The 24,777-nt window shown below is 43.7% G+C and overlaps 1 protein-coding gene across 1 annotated transcript in view; it reads left to right on the forward strand.

Moving 5' to 3' along the window:
• LOC310867240 (uncharacterized protein) overlaps positions 1–24,471 on the forward strand; it is an 89,718-nt gene extending 65,247 nt beyond the window's left edge. The window contains exons 3-5 of the mRNA XM_083777134.1: positions 19,564–19,779; positions 21,287–21,454; positions 23,085–24,471. Coding sequence (XP_083633260.1) covers positions 19,564–19,779; positions 21,287–21,454; positions 23,085–23,193 — 493 coding nt within the window. The 3' untranslated portion in view covers positions 23,194–24,471. The remainder of the gene's footprint in view (positions 1–19,563; positions 19,780–21,286; positions 21,455–23,084) is intronic.
• The last annotated feature ends 306 nt before the right edge of the window (positions 24,472–24,777 follow it).

The raw sequence follows: 24,777 nt of genomic DNA on the forward strand, positions 1-24,777 counted from the left end.
ATGTGGCTCTCTCTCCCTCTCCATCATCCTCTCTCTCCCTCTCCATCATCCTCTTGAGTATATAGACCTCCCAACCAGACCCAGCATTCTCCCAGAGCACTTCTCTGCTGGCACACAATCCATGCCTTTGTCCACCTCTCTCTCTCTCTGTGTGTGTGTGTGTGTGTGTGTGTGTGTGTGTGTGTGTGTGTGTGTGTGTGTGTGTGTGTGTGTGTGTGTGTGTGTGTGTGTGTGTGTGTGTGTGTGTGTGTGTGTGTGTGTGTGTGTGTGTGTGTGTGTGTGTGTGTGTGTGTGTGTGTGTGTGTGTGTGTGTGCATGCGAGATGTCAGGGCTGATCAAGACACCACTTATTTCTTAGCTGACCAGGGGGTCCCTTATGACCTTGTCTTCAGCCTCTCTGTCTCTCTCTCCCTCCCTCTCTCTCCTGTACGTCTTGACCCTGGTGTTTTTACTTGACTTCCTGTGTTTCTGATGAGTTTGGTCGGCATGGCTACATAAAAGAGTCCCGGACAAGTCTTTGATGTGGAGAATGGCTTTTTAAACACTGGGTTATTAGGTCATAACCCATAATGGCTTACAGAACTAATACCAATGGGCCCCACAAGAGTGTAATATGCCAGCTTGGCGGGGTGAAAGAGCACATTTTTCCTCCTTTGGGTCCCAGGCTGACAACGTTTGAACGACTTCTGGTTCTGAGCAGAGCTGGGCCTGCATGTGTGAAGCAGCTGGTGGACTTCTAGCAGTGGTGGAAAAAGTGCTCACATTTTGTACTAAAAGTGTCAATACTGCAACGTTAGAACTACTCCGTTACGCCTGGGCCATGGCTCAGCGGTCCAGGCACCTTGGCTGGTAATCCAGTCTGGCAGTGTGCTGCGGGTTCTACTCCCGATCCCGACGGCCTTTACTGCATGTCTTCCCCCCCCATCTCTCTCCCCATTTCCTGTCAGCCTACTGTCTGTCCCTCCATAAAACATATAAAATAAAGGCGAAAGCCACAAAAAAACATAAAAAAGTACTCATTGTGCAGAATGTTCCATTTCAAGTTTTCAAATAAAAATATTTTGAAAAGAGAAAATTGCAATTTGAAATGTCCCATAATAGAAATCAGATGTATTATTAATATTATTGTCTCTGTCGGGTGAAAACCTCATACGTCCAAAACTGTTGCTTTTCCGGATTCACATTAAAAAAGAGCAGCAGATCTACAAGCTCAAAACACGTGGCTTTGCCACCGCGTTTCTCCAGCTCGCAGATCTGTTACTTCTTTATGCTTGTGTGTGACGCTGTAGTGTGATGGAGTAGGACAGTGGTTGTCAACCGTTTTCATATCAAGGCCCATTATTCATTCTGAATTTGAGCCACGTTGGTACCATTATACGAGAGATAACGGGAAAACGTTGATGGAAATAACAATTCTTATACATTCTCTAATCGTGTAGACTTGTAAATTAAGTAATGCAGATGTTTAACAATGATTTAACCCTTGAGAGTGTAAAATAACTAATAAGGGTCCATTTGGTTATACAAACTCTCCCATCATTTAGCTGGGGAACAACTTGAATAAGGACCACTGGTGGTCCCCGGACCACTGCTTGAAAACCACTCGAGTAGGACATAAAATTTACGAGAAACAAAACAAAAAAAGCAAGATGAAACTCTGCATAAAGGGGTGTGTCAAAGCCTGATTTCCTGTTATTCAGGCATTGAATAAATCAAGGCCTGCCCCAAATGGGTTCCCACAATGGGGTATAGAACAAAACAGAGTGCATGTCTTTAATTTATTCTCACGCTTATGATGGGAAATAGTTTTTTTTCTCCCAATACAGATACATCACTTGGATGATGTGTCATAAAACATTATGGGGGGCATTCAGGGATAAATACGTTTCATATTTTGTGCGTTCATGCATGCCTCTGTGAGCGACAAAGCGTGTCTCTATAGCACACTTTTGTCCTTCTGAGGACAAAGGAAGTGCACCATAATTAGATGTTTATGCACTACCTGCCTGCAACTGTTCCTCCAGGTGGGGGGGGTGTGTGTGTGTGTGTGTGTGTGTGTGTGTGTGTGTGTGTGTGTGTGCGCGTGTGTGTGTGTGTGTGTGTGTGTGTGTGTGTTTGTGTGTGTGTGCGGAATCGTGTGCATGTGTAGAAACGTGCCAGTTGGAACATCTGGACTTTTAAGAGCTTAATGATGGGCTGATGGGCTCGTTTCCTTTGACACAGATTGCGAACCACGTTTGCATATTTCGTACGACGGTACACTCATGGTGTCCCCATTTTGGGCATGGCATTATAGGTGAAAAAGCTAAAATGAAATCAAGAAATAGCACATTTTTGTGAGTTGATAGATCAGGTATTTTCTAACAGCTGAAGAATAAAATAGGGCATAAGTGGTTAAGTGTGTGTGTGTGTGTGTGTGTGTGTGTGTGTGTGTGTGTGTGTGTGTGTGTGTGTGTGTGTGTGTGTGTGTGTGTGTGTGTGTGTGTGTGTGTGTGTGTGTGTGTGTGTGTGTGTGTGTGTGTGTGTGTGTGTGTGTGTGTGTGTGTGTGTGTGTGTGTGTGTGTGTGTGTGTGTGTGTGTGTGTGTGTGTGTGTGTGTGTGTGTGTGTGTGTGTGTGTGTGTGTGTGTGTGTTTTTTCATGTCCTATGTTTCCTCATCGCAAGTACAATTACAGAAACGACCCATCAAGTATGAAATTAGTGACTGTTTAGGAATTGTAATTGTGTCTGCCGTTGTGAACGCTGTGATCATGTGCTGAAGCAAATGATCCCAGCTTGAAACCATTACGTCTTCGAGGGGGCACCGTATGCGCTCAAGATGTGAACGAAAGGAGGCTATTTAAGCAGGACGTCGTATTATCGATGATTGATTTCACTGCGCGCCTTAGTAGGATTCAACCAGAGCCTGTTTACCCCATAGGACCGGTTACATAACAGCAAAACTAAAATGTTAGCTTTGATTTGACAATTAAAGATAATTCGTCGCCGTCCGGAGGAAACCACCTAACTTCATTTTTGAGGGTTTCCACCCAACCCCCGCGATAAATCAGTGTTATTGAACACCCTTTACGTCTGTTTGTTAGTTAAAAACATATTGAACCAATGAAAAGTATTTAAAAGCGCTTCGGACAAAACCTCTTAACTCCATTGGGCCCTCAATCTGCACAAACTTTCCCCTCTCATGCAAGTTATTGGCAATATATAAAGTCACAATACCAATAACGTCTCTAATAACTTTCATAATTTCTATTTAGCCTATAAGGTCTATAAGACTTGGGGTCATCAGTGACATCACATCGGTGTACTCTGCAGTCCAAAACATATACGCCGATGTACAGCTATTTGAATCATCTTTTCCCCAACCTTGATATCATTGTTGTATAATCTTATTCTATTATCTGGGGTTTTTTTGTCCTGTTTTTTGTTATTTGTTCTCCAGTTCTAGTTCTAGAAGTGTGGGGGGGGGGGGGGGGGGGCTCCTCTTGCGTAGGCTATATATTAATTCCAGGGTTCCTGAATCGCTGCGTTCCGTGAATCTGAATTGTTCACGTGGAGAACAGCACGGTGTAACAGCACGGTGTAACATGGAGAACAGCTCATTGTTCACATGGAGAACAGCACGGTGTAACATGGAGAACAGCTCATTGTTCACATGGAGAACAGCACGGTGTAACATGGAGAACAGCTCATTGTTCACATGGATAACAGCACGGTGTAACATGGCTTACAGCTCATTGTTCACATGGAGAACAGCACGGTGTAACATGGAGAACAGCTCATTGTTCACGTAGAACAGCACGGTGTAACAGCACGGTGTAACATGACTTACAGCTCATTTTGACATTAGCATTACAGTCTCCACGATGGACGCGGGTCAGGTGCAGGCGTTTGACAAAAACAAATGTAAAAAGAAAAAATCCTCAGTTTATGAATATAATTTAGCCCCACACGTTGACCTTTTTACAGCACGCCTCCTACATGGGTTCCCGCCGACTAAATTATCAACACTTATGAATAAACAACGGGCGAGATTATTTTTGACATTTCCGAGATGCTTTTGATGGCATTTGTGTCAAATGATATGCTTTATTGCATTATATATGGCGTGGTGCTGGAAAGTGTTGCCTCCGGTGGAAGATGAGAGAGAGCGCCGCGAGAGACAAGGGGACGGAGAGGGTTGAAGGTGTAAAGTAACTAAGTACATTTACTTAAGTACTGTACTTAAGTACAAAGAGACAAGGGAATGGTTGAATCACAACAGTGCCGGAGGTTCATGATCTGTCTCTCCAGTGGTGTAAAGCAGTGGTTCCCAAAGTGGGGTCCGGGGACGCTCACCAATGTTCATGATAAAATACTGTACCACCATTATGTTCTACTCCGTCTGTGTCTCATAGGAGGGCTGTGGGCCGTTCAGAAACCCGTCCCCCAGTAGGCAGATTTTTTTAACAATCTTTTTTTATTTTATGTTTTTATTATTTTTCAACTTTTCAGGAATAGAAAGCCTGCAGTTTCTATTTTCTTGTTTCCAACACAAAGGGCAGATATCTAAAATAGTGGTAGATCTGTGGAATAGCCTGGATAATGAACTAAAACTATGCACATCACTTATACAATTCAAAAGGTTATTTAAAAGTAGGGTATTCAATAGATATAAAACATTATCATGAGATCAAACATTCTATATTCGTCTCTTGACTTTAAATCGTTGTTTCCATCTTATTGTTCTCAATCTGAATGTTTTCATTCTGTCAGACTAAGTTCTAAAAATCAGCTTTGTTTTTCTTCTCTGTTTACTTTTTTTTTGTTTTTTTTAAGTCTAGGCAAAATTAGCCTGAGCTAACGTGTTAGGTTTCTGGTCTAGAGGGGCGGGTCGCGGCTGAGATTTGCGCACGCCCTGATTGGATCTCATCGATCTGTCCGTCACCCCCGGCCCCTCCTCTCCCCCCTAGTGCAGCGCTACGTCACATCATTTGGAGCGACGCCCACCCGGAAGGGTTGACTCCCAATTTTAGACCAGAGCGGCCAATGCGTTCCTCCAGGCTTTCAATTTTTGCACCAACAAAAATGAAAGCCTGGTACCGAGGCTAAGGCAAAATAAGCTTCGACTTCAGATTAGAGCTTTCCGGTACCACCTCTGCTTATGTACACACAACTGAAGTATTTTACCATGTAACTGTAAAGCACCGAAATAAACCATTCATTCATTCATTTTTGAACTGCACACAGCCCTCCTGAGACACAGACCGAGTAGGAAGAAATTGTGGTATTTTATCATGAGCATTAGTGAAGACCAACTATATGAAGATAGGTGGTGGTGAAGTGGTCCTTTAAGGTAAGCATTTCAGTATTTCTTTCCACAGTGCCAGAGGTTTGTGGTCTGTCTCGCTGACCTCTGACCCCATCAGCACGTCCTCTCCAGTCTGACATTTCCACCGGCCCTATTATTCTGCCAGAGCAGTTCTCTCTCTGCAGTTATCGGCTCTCCCAGTACACTTTATTGCTCGCGTTGACATTTGGCGGCCGATGTCTTTTTTTCCTTCCCCCGCCGCCCTCTGTACTGCAAGGGCTTTTTACTTCTTCTTCTGAATGACTGACTGGCACCATGGAATTATTATGGGATGTGTAACATCCACTCCATATCCTCCATTGTTCTGTCCTCGCTGTGTTGTCACGACAACGGTCTCCAGCCCTCTGCACTGGTTGTGTTTTTTTTTGTTATGTTTTGTTGTTCTTTTCGCTCTCCTCTAAAGCAGTGGTTTTCTACACAATTTTCAGAATGTAGAATAATTGTTATTTTGACCGTTTTCCTGTCATCTCTCCTATGGTAGGTATCAATACAGCATGGAAATGTGGACGAAAACAGACAGTAACAAAATATTCCACGTTTTGGGTCTGAGAAAGGCTAAATCTCATCAAATGGTGGTCTATGTGGATCAAATACAGAATAAATAATGGACCTTGATATGAAAATGGTTGAGAACCACTGCTCTAAAGTGGGTTCATCACCTCAGTAATAATACCTCTACATCTCTTTCTTTCTCCTCTTCTCGTCTTGACTTAAGCTTTCACACCTTCCTCACCTTTTTTGAAGTTAACCACTCCTATGAGTGACTTTGTGTGTATGTGTGTGCACGGACAGCTGCAATACCGTTGGGTGACCTAAAGTGGCACTGCAGTGTGGCTGTGTGTGTCTCTATGTATGTCCCTATGTATGTACGCCTATGTCTGTTTAGGCAGCACACGCACACACACTCCGCACCGCTCAGTTCACACGTTGGTGTGATGTTTCTGTTTTTATCCGTCTCTTGTCCATTACCCTTTCTCTACTTGTTTGTGTTTCTTTTGTATCGTGACGTGCGCAGTGCGCACGGACACGAACATGAACACGAACACGCGCACATGCACGCACATGTGTGCGTGCGTGCGTGTGCATGTGTGATTACACACAAACGGGGGAGTGTAATCATGTTAGCTTCCTGGACTGGCCAATTTGTAATTCATGATACCCAGGAGGATTAATCATATTTGACAGAACTTTATTGACGAAGACAGTTCGAAACCCTGAGTGGTGTTTAGTTTCACTCAGACAGGCACAGTACGAACACACACACACACACACACACACACACGTCTACCTAGTACCTACAGCATGTGCGTGCGTGCGTGCATGTGTATCCGTTCGTGCCATGCATGCATGTGTCTACCTACAGTATGTGCACTTAAGTGTCTCCACTAAACTAGGAGCAGTTTTACTCAGCAGAAGTTGACCTTCAGAATGCCAGCTCTCTTGAGGCCAACACTTTCTTGCCTCTCTCTCTTTCTCTCTATCTATCTCTCTCTCTCTCTCTCTCTCTCTCTCTCTCTCCCCCTCTCTCTCCCTCCTTTCCCTTCCGTCCGTCTGTCTGTTCTCCGTGCATCATTTATCTTCATCTTTTCATCATCATCTGACGGTGTATTCATCTTATCTTTGACTGAAGAGGCGAGACTTCAGTCACTCACTTTTCCTTCCTTCGCCTCCCGTGTCCTTGGCCCCATTCCTCCTTTTCCCTACATTATTTACCCCCTTTCTTCAACTTTTCTTTCTATGTTCCTTTCTTTTCTTTTCTCTCTCTCCCCCCCCCCACCCACTTCCGTCGTCCCATCATGTCCTCCTCCTTTTCTGGCCTGTTTCTTTCCCCCTCCGCTGCTGGGGGGTGTCCGTCCGGTCGCCCATCCTTCTCCTACCGTGGCATGTCAGAGATGACACAGTGTTGCTTGGGCATTGAAGTGGGGCTTCAAATTGCCAGACAGCGCAGCATGCCAGTATAGAATGACGAGCCTGAGCGGTCTGCCGAACACATAACTAACCCATTATAAGACCTGAAGACCCAATTCTATACAAATGTCTTCTAACAGTTTTCTGAATGTTGCTATGTCAGCGGCAGACGGGCATTTGGCCGCCCGACCCTCATCTGAATATATGTTGCTCCATGCAGGGAAGCAAAATGTGACTCATCAGCTGGTGCAAGACCTCTCTCTCTCTCTCTCTCTCTCTCTCTCTCTGTCCTCGCCTCACCTTTGCGCTCCCCCTCCCCATTCCTCCAGAGAGCGCCCCGCTCTGCCGCTATCGCATCACTTTGTATTCTGTTTACTGTTAACTTCTCGGGCGTGCGTGCATTCCTCTGTCTGTGCACTGCCCCTCTCTCTCTCTGTCTCTCTCTCTTTATGTGCTCCTGGGATCGCTTTGAGAGCAATACAGATGAACAAAGGGTCACACTCACCCGGTGGACCAGTTCGTGCCCCCGCCATGGAGTTGCAGGGCGGGTAATTCCGCCTGTGGCACTCAGTCAACAGACGGCAGGCGCATCAGCAGTCCTGTGACGACGTCCTCGGCCCTGATTCTTAAAGTGGCATCCTCGACGCTGAGTAGCGGTCGCCGTGCTGAATGTTTCATGTGCCCTTCTGTTGTGAACCCCCATCGCTGTTCTCTCACCCCCGGTTGTTTGTCCATGTCTCATTTCTTCGTCTTCTCCTGTAAGACATCTGAGCTCATTCGTAGAATTCCGTCTACGCTTCCCTAGTATTAAGATGTACACTCGCTTGCTAGTGTTGTGCACAGCGATTGACAAGCTCACAACGTGCTCTGAATCGAAACATGTTTGTTTTAGAAACACGCAGTCACTGCAGTGGCAGTAGCTCAGGCTCAGTGGCCGGTAGAACAGCTATATGAACCGCAAGGTTCATACGGCGCGGTTGAAACCCCTAATTGCTCCCGATGTGGTGCCTTGCACGGTTTCCTCCACCATTGGTGTATGAATGTGTGTGTGAATGGGTGAATGTAATGCATTCATAGGGGAGTCCATTAGGGCGCACAAAATGTATAGACTGTATAGTACAGTACTGTGTAGTAGTCATTTCCATTCATAGCAACACTGTGCACATAAAATAACCACTATAGTTTCGGCCATTTGAAAATAACAGATCTACAAGCTCACAGAAACCTATAGTGTCATTCATATACGATCTATCTATTTTCAGCAATGCTATATGTTTTTCAGTGGGTAGATCTTGTTGAGCTGGTCATTTTTAAAGTAGCTCTCAAGTAAAAAGAAAAACATGGACACCCCTGATCTATTGTGAACCACTGAAAAGACTATAGGACACAATATTGCGTGCTTGGCAGTCAAGTATTGGATTGGGTACAGGCTTTAGTTCCGACATACTATTGGTCTGACTTGTCATTAGACCATAAGACCAACAACCTACCTCTAACCCTAACCCGCAAGCACGGAGCAGCACATGTTTGACCGCATGTTCGACCGTTGTTCCCGCATGTCGGACCTTTGTGTGTCGGATCTGCGGGTGCATCCCGTTGGATTTGAAGCGATGTAATATGACGCGCTTGGCAGTTGGCAATCAATGTGTTAGTTATTTTTTTACTTTTATTCGTTGACAAAAAATAAAGCAAATTACATATACAGTACATATACACATATATATATATATATATATAAACATGCTTCTTTTTTAAGTCGATTAATCTAAACCGTGATCAATAAACTGCAGCCCTGTTATGAGCTCCTATAGCAGCCATGGTCCATTTCCAGAATGTGGCACTAATGGCCATCACAGATCAAATACCACAATGGCCAGATGATAATTGGCCCTCTAAGAGTATTGAACTTTAAAGATGTTATGTCTATATACTATGGTATGTGCTGTTGTTAAGACCCTCTCTCTGCCTTTGAACCCATCTTATAAAGTGTTGGGTGGGAACCCACACAGAGTCATGTGACTGCTAGGGGTCACTGGGTCGCGGGAGGTCGAGTGGCGTAAGGAGCCACAATGATGCCCACACATAGATGCACGCACACACGCATACACATACATGCACGCACATCTCTCACACACACACACACACACACACACACACACACACACACCACATTAACAGCTGAACCAACAAGATCCTATATATCTCTCTCTCACACCACACACACACAACTTAACCACTTTACCATGAGTAGAAAAACAGCTTATGGTCTTAGAGGGCCTCTTTAGCACCTAATAAAACTCTCTCTCTCTATTTCTTTAGATTTGGCCCTTAACGGCTCTCCCTGCACATGGTATAAACTTTAATCCCTGCCACATACTGTACTTATGCAGTCCAAAGAGGCCCACTTTGTTGCAGTTTAGTATGTCAGACACTTGATTGATTGTATCTGAATTCAAGGAGGGTTTTACACCAATTACTTTGACGTTATTTGTATATAGCATTGCTGTGGGGCAGAAACGTTCTCTGTGTTTCAACCTTTGATGTGTTTTTTATAAATAATGCTCTACTTCCTCGTACACAAGTGTCTCGTCAAAGTAGCGAATAGCTAATTTGGCCATTTTTGAAAAGGTTTTAATGTTAAAGTGGCTAAGCTAAGTCTGTGCGTTTCATAAATAATTAACAAGATAAAAACACAATATATGATTTGATTGGATCCAGTGATTCCAGTGGAACACATTTCCTGAAAAGTAAGGCATTTGGACATACGGTTTCTACCCGACAACAGCAATAATATCCTGGCTGTCGGGTAGAAACGTCATATACTGTACAGTATGTCACACTGTCACCTTTCAGGATTCAAATTAAAACGTAGAAAGCTCAAAACGCGTTGTTTTTTGTTTTTCGAGATGCGCTTCGAGCTTGCATACTTGCTACTTTTGTGCATGCTGTATTATGATGAAGTGCAAAACTTTACGAAAAAATTAAAACTCACACAAAAAGTGGTGATACGTTTCTGCCGGACAGCATATCGCCTTCCTTTCTTGTGAGAGTGGGTGGCTCATCTAGTCAGGTCTTCTTCTTGTGGAGAGTGGGTTCATCTAGTCAGGTCTTCTTCTTGTGGGGAGTGGGTTCATCTAGTCAGGTCTTCTTCTTGTGGGGAGTGGGTTCATCTAGTCAGGTCTTCTTCTTGTGGGGAGTGGGTTCATCTAGTCAGGTCTTCTTCTTGTGGAGAGTGGGTTCATCTAGTCAGGTCTTCTTCTTGTGGGGAGTGGGTTCATCTAGTCAGGTCTTCTTCTTGTGAGAGTGGGTTCATCTAGTCAGGTCTTCTTCTTGTGAGAGTGGGTGGTTCATCTAGTCAGGTCTTCTTCTTGTGGAGAGTGGGTTCTTGTGTGGGTACTTCTTGTGGAGAGTGGGTTCATCTAGTCAGGTCTTCTTCTTGTGGAGAGTGGGTTCATCTAGTCAGGTCTTCTTGTGGAGAGTGGGTTCATCTAGTCAGGTCTTCTTCTTGTGGAGAGTGGGTTCATCTAGTCAGGTCTTCTTGTGGAGAGTGGGTTCATCTAGTCAGGTCTTCTTCTTGTGGAGAGTGGGTTCATCTAGTCAGGTCTTCTTGTGGAGAGTGGGTTCATCTTGCAGTGTGCTTAAATAACCACAAATAAACAAATACAAGTCAATTTCATATACTTCTCCATGACTACATGACTTCTCCATACTCTCAGAAATGTATTCATGTAATATGCCTTTTCAAACAAACTTTTAAAACCGATTCAGATTCAAAGGTGGATATGATTGATTGATTGATTGATTGATTGAAGTGTCATGCTTCCAAGGAAGCCCAGGACTTACAGGACACTTACTTTCATTTTACATAAACAATGACAATGAACTGACATGACAGTTCACAAACAATGATCAAATGAATAACAAAACACCAAAACTTCTTACATGGCAGATTACAAAAAATATAATTATACAACATAACATACAATTAAATTAAATACAACATTGGACCTGTAACCGGAGACTGGAAATGGATGATGGACCTATACTTGAAGAGCTGAGGTTGTTTTCTACTCCAGCGTCTAGAAACAAACTGTGCCGTCATCTTCTCAGAATAGCGCAGGTTTTTGTTGGTGCATTACATAAAAAAATGGAACCCTCAAATCATCAATAAATTCATCATCATTCAACATCATCCAGGTCACATACATTACTCTCTCCTGGCACCGCTGAGAACCGACCTACCTCAATAGCAAGAGGCAGGTATATAGATATACCAATATAATGCCTGTATTTTATTTACACTTTATACTATTCTGACTTTACATTAATTTATTGTACTTTTGTATAATTTTGTCTTGCTTTGAAAGAAGATGAAATGCCTTCCCCGCCACTTAATTATTCCCCACTCAAGCTCTTATTGCCCCTGCGTTGTGTGTGCTGGCATGTCTCTGCAATTAAAGCTTTAATCAGGAAAGATTGCACAAGGACAAGGAAACTAAGTTATACTGGTTAACTCCAGAGACCGTAGATCACTGCATCAACACCTCGTTAAGTCAGCAACAACACTGTTAACGCTGCAATAGATAATCTCTCTCTCTCTCTCTCTCTCTCTCTCTCTCTCTCTCTCTCTCTCTCTCTCTCTCTCTCTCTCTCTCTCTCTCTCTCTTCCCCCTCCCTCCCCCTTGAGGGTCACGGACACAAGTTTTCATGAATTAATATGATGATTTTTCTAAGTAATTTCTTGAATAAATAAAACAAGAATCAAAGAAATTCCCCAAATTAGAAAACAAATGTTTAGTGAGAATAGCCGAAGTCAAGTTGCTTTGCGAAGAGTTGTGAGCTTGTATATCTGCTAGTTTAACTTATTTGGGTCCTGGGGGAATGTATATTTTCATTTAGGCTTCCATTGCTCTCTCTCTCTCTCTCTCTCACTCGCTCCTAAATTGCACGTCCCATCATTCTTCTCTCTGTCGCCACTTGCTATAAAGCACTCCACCACACTCCCTCCCCTTTTGTCAACACGTCCTCCACTTTCTACCCTCCTCTTGTGTTGAAGGTGTATAGGCTTGTTTGTGAGTGTGTGTGTGTGTGTGTGTGTGTGTGTGTGTGTGTGTGTGTGTGTGTGTGTGTGTGTGTGTGTGTGTGTGTGTGTGTGTGTGTGTGTGTGTGTGTGTGTGTGTGTGTGTGTGTGTGTGTGTGTGTGTGTGTGTGTGTGTGTGTGTGTTTGTGTGTGTGTGTGTGTGTGTGTGTGCGTGCGCGCGTGTGTGTGTGTGTGTTTATTTGTGTTTATTCAGACAATCCATCTGCGACGTGCTTGTCACTGGCTCGAGAGTTTTTAATGTGTCAGGCCTTGTCTCAATCTACCCAAGATATTCATCTCTCTTTCTCTCCAAGTAAGACCGGGATGATTGATGACTGTGTGTGTGTGTGTGTGTGTGTGTGTGTGTGTGTGTGTGTGTGTGTGTGTGTGTGTGTGTGTGTGTGTGTGTGTGTGTGTGTGTGTGTGTGTGTGTGTGTGTGTGTGTGTGTGTGTGTGTGTGTACGCCCCAGTGGTCTAACAGCTGTATCCAACCACTCAAGACAGTAAGAATTTGTGACAGTGTGTGTGTGTGCGTACGGGACTGCGTGCTAGCGAGAGAGAGAGAGGCAGGTGCAGAGAACTCATAACAACTGCTTGTTTCCTCTCAAATCCATCAGAAATCTCTTAAATGCCACGGTGTTACAAGGGCTCACATTACTCTTAATTACTGTCAGACCCACGGGAAAGTCGAAAACTGAAAAAAGGAAAAAGAAAAACTGCGCTCTTGCTTCAACTGCACTTGATTCATCTTTACCAAAGAGCACATGGCTAACACGGTGCTTTCTTCGTTGGGCATTAAGGTACTTACCTGAACATATTTTGTCATGGTTCAACAAATCAAGACCACTGCGCTGTCATACGGAATGCAGTTTAACTGCTTTTTGGCTTCTTTTTGATTATGTTAACTCTTGATTGCAATTTAACTGGTTTTAACGTTCCAGAGAGCTTACCCATATATGGCAAGTGTTCCAAGACACATTTGCGCGCACACGCATAGCCACGCACACTCACGCACACTCCCACGCACACATATGTGCCGTGGTGGGAAAAATACCTGAAAGCCATGCCTTGAGTAAAATTACAAATATAGAAAGTTACATTGGTAAATGAAAGTCACCCATTAGAATTCCACTTGTGGTCTGATATTTCCTGTATTTATGTATCACAAGTTATTATCTGATATGAAATGTATTTCACAGCGAGTCATTTTCAGGCCAGTCTCTGAGCTTTATGTTGTTTATTCATAAAAAGATGGCACCATCTAAATGACTTGCACTATTTTCTTTTCAAATGGATTTTTTTTACATTAGCTTTGAAAGCCTCTGAGTACTTTGAAAGGAATGGAGAAATGTATTGGAGTAAAAAGTACAAAATAAATAAACTTCTTTAAACTTAAGAGAACTGCGATGTGTTGTGAAGTCTCAAGCTTTTAGATCTGCAATCGTTTGGCTATGTTCAGCTATTTCAATGCTGTCCTAAAATGTTGATGTCCTCACAAGTATAGACTGACTGACAGACTGTACGAGTTTGCACGCATCATATCAGAAGTTGTATCTGTATCTTTGCGTTTCTGTATAAGCCTATTATGCACTGTACGTGTGATTTTGTGCAAATGCATATACACTTCTGTGTGCGTTACTGCTTACAGTGTGTGTGTGTGTGTGTGTGTGTGTGTGTATTCGTGTGTGCTTGCGTGTGTCCGTAATGGTTTCCAACCCTCATTCCCCCATAATCCCCAGCTGCTGAGCCCTGCTGACGAGGTTCCTGGAGGCAGCATTCCTAACTCGCCACCGGATTTACAGCGGATTCCCTAAAGATTCCCACTCCATATTTAACCCAGTGAAACCGGGAACGCATTGGTGTCATTTTTAGACTTTTTTGGCTATTCAAAAACCACATATTTATTACAAGCTTGTATAGATCTGACATTTTTTAACTCAAACTCTTTGCTTCTGGGGGTCCATGGAACAAAAGTATTTTCAGATGGGGGTTGCCGGCCAAATATACACAATGTTGGGGGTCGTTTGAGATGAAAAGGTTTTGCGCACCACTGATATACGTTTTACAGAATCAGGGCAGACGCAAAGCTACAGTCTACAATTTATTGTTGATAGAAGCCAGCAACATGAAGATGCAAAGATGCATCCGATGTTTGTATAGCTGCTGCAAAAGCTACACAGCTACAAATACAATTCAATATTTTAAAAAGGGCTTTATTAGCATGAGAAAACATACGTTTACATTGCCAAAGCAGAAAGCACAATACAACAATACAGCAATACAATCAAAACAAAGATTATGTACATTTGAAAGTCAGAATCTTCAATAGATCCATTTCTATGTACCAAGATCACTGGATACAGGTATAGTGCAGGAATATACACAATGATTAGTCTTTAGGGTGGTTGTGTTCCACACTGTGTAGCTTTGCATCTTTGTATCTTTTGCATCTGCCCGTGTGAATGCAGCATTACTCCCCATCTCTCTCTCCCCGTTTCAAAAGGCATAAAAGCCAAAAAACCCTCAAAGACATTTGCAGAATCGGCCTCATGCAGGTCTGAACGGGTTAATGGGCCCGCTGCCGAAGATCTCAACTGGCTTCCCCGACACAACCCAACAAGTCACAATAGATTACACATAGCTTCCCGGTCCGTTCCCAGCGCATTCCAATTAGTTTTTCACAGGGCTCCTCATCTGCGCAGTAATTCCCAGTGATGGCCCTGCACTGATTTATTTTCATCACTCTCACAACTAGACTCCTGATGACTCCATAGCAGCAGTCTTTGTGGACAGAGAGGCCGTCTGCTAATCACAAGGTCACCGGTTCACTTCCCGGCCTTGCCCAGTATACGTGTCAGCCCTTATATATAGTTTTTCCTTAATTTAAAAAATCAATACCGCAATATAGAGATACTCTGTTACACGTAAAGGTCCGGATTTCAAATACAAAAGTATTGGCATCAAAAAGTACTTAAGAGTACCAAAACTATACTCATAATGCAGAAACAAATCTTTTAAAAATAGCATGTCTACAAGCTCACAATGCGTTGCATTGCTGCATATTGTAGAGCTTGTAGTATAGCTTGTAGATCAGCTATTTTCAAATGAACAAAATTGGTTAATGTATGTTTTGTAATAGGCCTAATAATCAAAATCTTAACTAGGACTAAAGTTTTGTAATTATTGTAGTGGAGTAAGTACAATATTTGCATCTGAGATGTATAGTGGAGTAGAAGTAAAAGTATTGGAAATTGGAAATACTCAAGCAAATTATACAAATTCCTCAAAATTGTACTTAAGTAAATGTGCGTAGTAACTTTCCACCACTGCTACTTTTAACCCCGCGCCGCGCTCATCATGACCATCTGAGCAGCCGCGATCTGGGTGAAGTTGAAACAATTTCCCCACTTGGGATCAGTTAAGGTCTACCTACTATTAGTCCCCAAACTGACTCTGCAGCTTTCGTGATTTTCAATCAACTTCAAGTTCACATGGCCTACATTACGATCAGAGGTCCAAAGGATTAATGCTCAATTTAGCTTGTGGATGTACAGTCGATCACTCCAGGTGGGTGAAAGGTTGTTGAATGTTATCGACAGAATCAGTTGATTTATTTAGCTGCAGTTTCATTGACCCACAAGGCAACTCTTCCTATGCCATCATCAGCCTCTGCTGTGATGCCTCTTCCTGCCTTCCATCTGTCTCAACTCTGTCTCTGTCTCTGTGTGTGTGTGTCTCTCTCTCTCTCTCTCTCTCTCTCTCTGTCTCTCTCTCTCTCTCTCTCTCTCTCTCTCTCTCTCTCTCTCTCTCTCTCTCTCTCTCTCTCTCTCTCTCTCTCTCTCTCTCTGTCTTCACCATGCCATCTTCTCTTCATGGATCTTATCTCCAGTCTTGGTGACGTTATCGAGGCCAGGAGCCAAATGCTGAGTGACAGCTTGACGGACAGATAGCAGCACAGGCCAACAGTCAGACAGATAGAGCTTATAGCCCAGCAGAAAGGCAGACAGAAAGACTGACTGACAGACAGACAGACTGCCTTTAGGACAGACAGACAGACAGACAGATGAGGCATTTTAGACCAGTGGTTCCCAAATGTTTAGCTAGGAAGAATAAATGACACGTTTGCCTGGGACACAAACTAGTGAAAATGGCTGATCTACAAGCTCACAACGTGATGATTCACACCGCATTGTGAGCTTGTAGATCGCTTATTTTCACTACCTCTTATAAACTCATTTATGGAATTTATTCGATATCTCTTTGATTTCTTCATGAAATGAATGAAAAAAATAAACACAGAATGTGGGGGAAATGGTGTGTGGGGGGGGGGGTTCTTATGCTTTGATCCCATGACCCATGGGCCTGATATATATATAAAATACCACAGAATGGGACTGGACAAGAAACCAGCGCCCACACACGCTGGTTGTCCCCTCATACAGATGTCCAGAAAGATGCCCACACACGCTGGTTGTCCCCTCATACAGATGTCCAGAAAGACGCCCACACACGCTGGTTGTCCTCATACAGATGTCCAGAAAGATGTCCACACACGCTGGTTGTCCTCATACAGATGTCCAGAAAGATGCCCACACACGCTGGTTGTCCCCTCATACAGATGTCCAGAAAGACGCCCACACACGCTGGTTGTCCCCTCATACAGATGTCCAGAAAGACGACCACACACGCTGGTTGTCCTCATACAGATGTCCAGAAAGATGCCCACACACGCTGGTTGTCCTCATACAGATGTCCAGAAAGATGCCCACACACGCTGGTTGTCCTCATACAGATGTCCAGAAAGATGCCCACACACGCTGGTTGTCCTCATACAGATGTCCAGAAAGATGCCCACACACGCTGGTTGTCCCCATACAGATGTCCAGAAAGATGCCCACACACGCTGGTTGTCCTCATACAGATGTCCAGAAAGACGCCCACACACGCTGGTTGTCCCCATACAGATGTCCAGAAAGATGCCCACACACGCTGGTTGTCCTCATACAGATGTCCAGAAAGACGCCCACACACGCTGGTTGTCCTCATACAGATGTCCAGAAAGACGCCCACACACGCTGGTTGTCCTCATACAGATGTCCAGAAAGACGCCCACACACGCTGGTTGTCCTCATACAGATGTCCAGAAAGATGTCCACACACGCTGGTTGTCCTCATACAGATGTCCAGAAAGATGCCCACACACGCTGGTTGTCCTCATACAGATGTCCAGAAAGATGCCCACACACGCTGGTTGTCCTCATACAGATGTCCAGAAAGATGCCCACACACGCTGGTTGTCCCCATACAGATGTCCAGAAAGATGCCCACACACGCTGGTTGTCCTCATACAGATGTCCAGAAAGACGCCCACACACGCTGGTTGTCCCCATACAGATGCCTGTGTGTCACTTTGGGTGGTCAGCACAGTGTCTAACTAACCACATGCCCATCGTGTTTGGAATGTCTGCCTCTCCTGCTGGCTCCATGTCCATTTTGTGCATGCGTACGCATGTCAGTATGCGTGTGTCTGCGTGCTTTGGTGTGTGTGTGTGTGTGTGTGTGTGTGTGTGTGTGTGTGTGTGTGTGTGTGTGTGTGTGTGTGTGTGTGTGTGTGTGTGTGTGTGTGTGTGTGTGTGTGTGTGTGTGTGTGTGTGTGTGTGTGTGTGTGTGTGTGTGTGTGTGTGTGTGTGTGTGTGTCTCTACTTATCCACGGTTGCGCGACCATCCGTCTGCATGGCCGTGTGCAGATTAACCTCCCGCCAGGGCAACAGTCAGTGTTGAGCTCTGCGATTGGTTGGAAATGAGATATTCCAGTCCACTTAACTACAGACACAGCACTAAATGTTTTTGACACTTAGAAAGAGTAATGTGATTCTGCCCAGACTACGCGCACGCACGCACGCACACACACACACACACACACACACACACACACACACGCGCATACAGCATACATAAATTTGAACTATTTCAAGCCAGCACTTCAGTTAATGGACGGGGATTTTAAATAGAATGCGTTTTTCCAATGTTTGGACATCCAAAGCACTTTAACACACACCACGCACGCATGCACGCACACTCACACACTCAGACAGACACAGTATAAACAAACAAGCACAAATATATGTATGCTAACAGAACACACAAATATCCTCACAAAAATGCAGGTTTGTGGGATAGTTACAAAATTAAAAAAGAGATACAGAAGGGGACAGACAGAGAGACAGCTTGGGGGAAAGTGGCTCTCTAAGAGAGAGAGAGAGAGAGAGAGAGAGAGAGAGAGAGAATGAAAATTAATACCTCATAATGTTAGCAATGTGCACGACACATGTTTGTGTACTTGCTTACCACTGGGGATAAGGCATGGATATCTGTTAACAGGACTAGGCAGGATTACCACAGCTGTGTGTGTGTGTGTGTGTGTGTGTGTGTGTGTGTGTGTGTGTGTGTGTGTGTGTGTGTGTGTGTGTGTGTGCGCGTGCGCGTGCGTGCGCACAGCACATGCACGTTCCTGTAGGTGTGTGTTAGCTGATCCTATACTGTCACATGTCAGTATCTTGACATGTGATCATTGGCTCGGACATGCTTGGTTGGGTCTGCCTCTCTTTATCCCTCTCTCTCTCTGTATCTCGCCCTGTAGCCCTCTTTTTCAATCAAATATTTGTATTTTTTTCAATACATATCGATTCTATAAATGCCTAAATCAGTACTTCTCAGACTTTTTCGTGCCAAGGACTCCCGAATTGACGGCCACGGACGCTCATCTGAAAATGTTTTCTGAACGAAAAAATACAATAACCGATGCTGGTCACAGTTTCAAAGTATGACTATGGAGGTGTATAGAAATACTTTTGACCAATCCTGCTGTTGACCCATGTAGTATTTCTATATGATCTTCCATTCAGAAACCAGGCACGTTTCAAGTCTCTATCCTTTTTCCATTCTCTGAAATAAAAAATGTTTTTCACACTTTTAGAGCTTATCCGTGGTCAGTCATCATATGGGCATACTTAACAATGGATTCCAAAAGCAATTGAAACATTTCCATTTGTGTGTATATGTTTACATCAAAAGCCCCTAAAAAGCCAATTTTAATTACTTCCTTACTTCCTGAAGGTTTTCAAAAGAAATGACCAGTAAAAGACCAGTGTGCCATGAAAGGTACTATAGCGCCGGAGTCTTTGATTAGCAGTCAAAGTGTTAACACTCCGTTGCTGTGTCTCTTCCAGACGCGGGCCACAGGATGTGGCAGAGTATCCCATGCAGCCCTGGTCGGGTCATTACCCCGGGCCCCCGCCGCAGCCCTCCCAGGGATACCCTCCGCAGTCCCCATTGTACCCCAACGGCCAGGCTGGCCCTCCGTATCCAGGTTACCCGCCCAGTCAACCCTACGCACGACCCGGGGACCACCGCGCCGTCGACCCTGGTTACTACGCACACCCGAGGTAAGAACACTGTAGAACTCTAGAGAGAGAGAGAGAGAGAGAGAGAGAGAGAGAGAGAGCTTGCAGTGCAGCACAAAGTGACAATTTCCGGGAGGGATTGGTTTGCGAGGCTAGGCAAAAACTATATATTCCTTATAATACAGAAAAGGTGAAATACTTTTCTATATAGTTTTTGCCTAGCCTCGTAAAGCTAAAGCTATTCTATTTTTTTGTTTTGTTGTTTGTCAGCATCTCCAGTGACTCATGAATTTACCTTGAAGAAAATGTTTGACTCAAGCTTGTTTTCTGACCCATGTTTTTATGGTGTGGCTTGACCTCTCCTTGACCTCTCCTTGTTTTCAGTTGTTGTTATTGTTTTTTTATGACACAGCTTGACCCCTCCTTATTTTCTGTTCCCAGTATTAAAAGGTGTTTGATGTTTTATTTGCATCATGTTTCTCGTGTTACCAAACGGCTTGACTTGACTCCTGGCCCTCTGCTCTGCTTGGCCCTTGGTGGTTTTATGTCCATGTGAGGGTTGAGTCGTGACCTACTGGGTCATTAGTTTTATGACCATGTGAGGGTTGAGTCGTGACCTACTGGGTCATTGGTTTTCAAACCGTTTCATTTCAAGGACCCCCAGTTTGGCACACATTACGCCACGGACCCTCGTGGCGTAATGCTGTTTGTACTCTGTCAGAGTTACAGACCTGTAAAGGTCCATCTGGACCCCCTCACGGAAACCTCAGTGACTTCAGGGTCTAAGATTTTTGCAGCTGTGGCGGATGCGCAAAGTTCAAATCAATAGTTTTTCTAATTCAGTTTGTTTTAATTAGTTTTTAGACCAGATTACTAGTTTTTATTAGATTAGCTTCGTTTTATTAGATTTAGTGTTTAATTTTTTCATACTTTGGGTTATTTGTCAGGTGCAGGACTCAAAACGGTCAGAGTAAGTAGTAAGTACTGTGTAATAGATAACTATATATTCAGTTACTGTTGGTAACAGGAAAAACTAATGGGCATGGATCTATAATTTCAGTTCCTTTTGAAGAACACACAATACATGTTTCAATTAGTTATCGTTTTTCTTGTTTTCTTGTTTTCAATTTTAGTTTTCATTATTTCTTTAGTTTTAGTTTTCGAAAAAAAGAAGAACAGCGCCCTCTGCTGTTTGTTTCCTTTGAATTTGCCTCTGGGGGCAGGCCTCAATAGAATGTGGATAACAGGATGTTGGCCCTCAGCCCTCCACTTCCTGTGGTGCGCCCATGTTTTCATTCCCACTCAACAATGTATGTACACGTTCTGAATGGCCCCTGCTGACAGATTCAGTGGCGCAGCTCGGAATCTGTTATAGTCTTCGTTAACCATAATAAGCGTGGTACCTATAGCGTCATGGCCATTCAAGCTAACCATAATAAGCGTGGTACCTATAGCGTCATGGCCATTCAAGCTAACCATAATAAGCGTGGTACCTATAGCGTCATGGCCATTCAAGCCGACATCTGGTGGTTTGTGTGCTCCCATGCAGCCCCCACCAGCAGCCCCAACAGCCCCAGCAGAGGGGCCCCCAGCAGCCCCAGCTGCCCCAGCAGAGGGGCCCCCTGCGGCAGGACGTGCCCCCGTCCCCCACCCCTCCTCTCCGTGGACCCCGCTACGACACCATGACGCGTGGAGCAGGAGGTGGAGGGGGATACAGGTAGGAGCCGCTTTGAGGAGGCAGGAAGGAGCTTCCAGGTAACGTTCACGAGGAGAGGTGGCATTCTTAATTCTAGATGAAGAGTTTCCTTCCGAAAAGGAGATACCGCCATTTTGGCACGGGGGGCACGAAAGTGACATGTATTCTTATTTCTTAATGCATCTCTACATAATTCGCCGCTGTCGGGAGGACTCCATTTTTTAAGTGCTTTACAGAGCAATGGAGAAAGAAAGAAAAGAAAAGCAAGGCATAAAACATAAAAAATAATAGCAGTAATGCAATACAGTGAGGACATGAATAACAAAAAAAAATGAGTGTAGAAGTGGGTCTTGAGCTGTGCTTTATAAATGTCTACAGAGGCTGCCTGTCGAAGGTACAGTGGGAGTTTGTTCCATGCCGTCGGCCCGTAGAAGTAAAAAGCTGCTTCACCGTATTTTTTTGTTGCCATTTTTTTAGGCAAAGCGAGCAGGCCAGCAGTGGAAGAGCTTAGGGGGGCGGTTTGGGACATATTTAGGCAGGCAGTAATGTAGGTAAAATCAATCCTAAAAACAACCGGAAGCCAATGCAGTGAATCTAAAACTGGAACAAAAAACAAAAAGCACTTTGGAGAAAACCTGTTAACTGAACCCTCAAACTGTCTGCTAAAGCAACAAACTCCACCACCTCTCATGCAAGTAATTGACAATATATAACGTCACAACACCAATTTTGATGAGGCAGTATTGCTTTGTTTAAAAAAAAATAAGGTTTTCTACTCTTCTCCATTCCCTGAAAAAGAAAAAAATCAGTTCCTGAAAAATTAACATTTTGGAGTTAGGTGGTTTCTTCCCGACAGCAGAGATTTAGTACTAATGTTGCTTAGTACTAAAACCTCTCAAAATGAAGGTAGTAAAGACCTTCAGCAAATGGTCAATAGAGGGCGCTCCAGTGGCGCAGCAGGGGTAACGTGCCTGTCCACCACTGGCACAGAGAATCCACCGCAGTGTATCTGGTTTGGCCGAGCGACTAAAAACGATTGGCCCAGGGCAGGGAGGGTCATCTTTGTTGCTGCGCTAGGGGGTGTTGAACGGGAGGATTAGGACCATTTGCATTTACAATTTAGGGATTTAGGGATTTAGCAGACGCTCCTAATCCAGAGCCACTTACAGTAAGCAAGAACAACACATGATAACACATCAAATACATAAAAATGTAGTCATTAACCGCTAAGAAGCAAACATACGTCTAACAGTGGATGAATTAAACTATGCGTATACACTGTAGAGTGCTATGTCTACATAAAATGCTATCTAAATGACATACGTTGAGCCTGTAAGGTCGTCGAGGCTAGGGCAAGTGCTGTGGAAAGTGCTACGGGCTAGGACATACAGTATACTGTATGCACTATACGTCCTCCCCGTGGCAGATTAGAAATGTGTGGGGAGGACTTTAATTGCCATAACAGCGAAATAAAAATAAAAACGTGGGGTAAAAAGTATTGGCCACTCTGAATGCTAAACCCAAAATGGAGGTATAGCTTTTTTTGAGTAAACTCTTCAACTTGAGATGCAAGTCAAATCGGAGGAGGAACCCATGCTATTTACCTTCTCTGCCGATGATGAATGTTTAATAAATGTGTGCTGGGTTGCAGGTACCCCGGGGAGCCCAGTGCTGAGTGGTATGGCTACATGGGAGAGGGAGGACCGCACCATCACCAACCCAACCCCAGACACAAGAACTCACCCACTGCAGCTGTGTAAGGGCCCTAAAAACACAACGCACAGTGCTATAGCTGCTTTGCATCAGCGAGTCATTTACAGTATATCTGGCTACGCACCACTGAAATTGTGCGGGAAACATTAGTTTTCATGTCTCCTCTTAATTTTTTTATTTTAATCACCGCCATTATGAGATTATAACTGGGTAAATTGAATGATGACATGATACGGGCGCCGGCTCGTGATAACAGCGTAAAGCTAACTGAGGTAGGGTTAATTACAAAGTGGCAGGCGTGATGCATTGAGTGGAGTGTTGCATTGTTATTGTAAAGCCTTTGATTTGCTCTGTGCATTATGCTTTCATCTGCCTGTAGTAAGATGGTCGAGGTTGAGAGTTTTGCGGCAGCCGATTGGTAAAGCCGTGGCCAGAAACGATCAAACTAAATATTAATTTAATCCATTTCAAATATTGTGACTTTAGGGGGATTCACACTGAGTCTGATTGATTCGAAGTGTTGGTTGCCTGGTCCCCGCTGGCCATGATTCACATTGGCCTACTTCATTCAACTGTATTATTGCAGAGATCTGTATCCGAGTACACTTCAATGGGTCCCGATGCGGTCCGCAGCATTCACACTATCACAACATCTGCCAAGTAGTCCCAGGTGCGCAGCCGGGACCAGAGTGTGAATCAACATTGAGAGACAGGCATAGATTAACCCTCCACATTGTATAATAGTAATTGTGGACAGCATAAAAGTCTTAACTATACAACGTATCAAGACGTCCCATATTGTGTACATGGTTGCCTCACTCTTCTGCTCTTTTTAACTCCACAAGAGGATCCGTTTAAAGAATCCTACAGCACAAATGTGCAGTAGATATTTCTTTATTTATTCAGGAAGGTGAAATGAGAGAAAGCACTCTTTTCCAATGACTCACTGATTACAGTAAAACTTTGCATAAAATGTAAACGGGTGTGCTACTTTAAGAAAGGCCTTAACATTACACTAACTTTCATTAACGCATTTGAACTGCTGCTGTGTGGAGCTCAACACAGTTTTCTATGAGAGATTATAAAAGAATGCAGTATAGATTTTAACGTAATCATAGCCATAACCAAGTGGAGATCAGGCCCACAATCCATCGTGATGTGGTGTGGGCTTGTAGATCTGCTATTTGTTTTATTTTAATTTTCTACAAAAACACATTTTCTTTTCACCTTCATTGATAAATAGCGAGGCCAATTTTAAAAGTGATTATTGAATGTATAGTTGCAGAGTATGTTGATCTAAAATCTGATCTACATGAAAAAGTTATTAAAAAACCACAGAATTTGTATAGGTTAAATGCTAAAGCTAGGGGTCGGCACTCCTCTGGAACCAAACCCTTCATACAGGGTTTATGCCAACCACGCAGCAAGTTTTAATAAATACTTAATAAATACTCTGTTGAGACAAAAAAGTCTCAAAGAGCACAAAGAACAAATTGGTTTCATGTTTATGAAAATGTTATAATAAATACTAGTAATACATATTATGTACATCACAATGAGATTAAATTACAGCTTTAAAATGTGGATTTGTCTATGGTTAGATGGACCGTAAACAAAATCTACGTTCAATT

The sequence above is a fragment of the Protomyctophum parallelum genome (assembly GCF_964188405.1).
Source record: "Protomyctophum parallelum genome assembly, chromosome: 11".
NCBI classification, from domain to species: domain Eukaryota; kingdom Metazoa; phylum Chordata; class Actinopteri; order Myctophiformes; family Myctophidae; genus Protomyctophum; species Protomyctophum parallelum.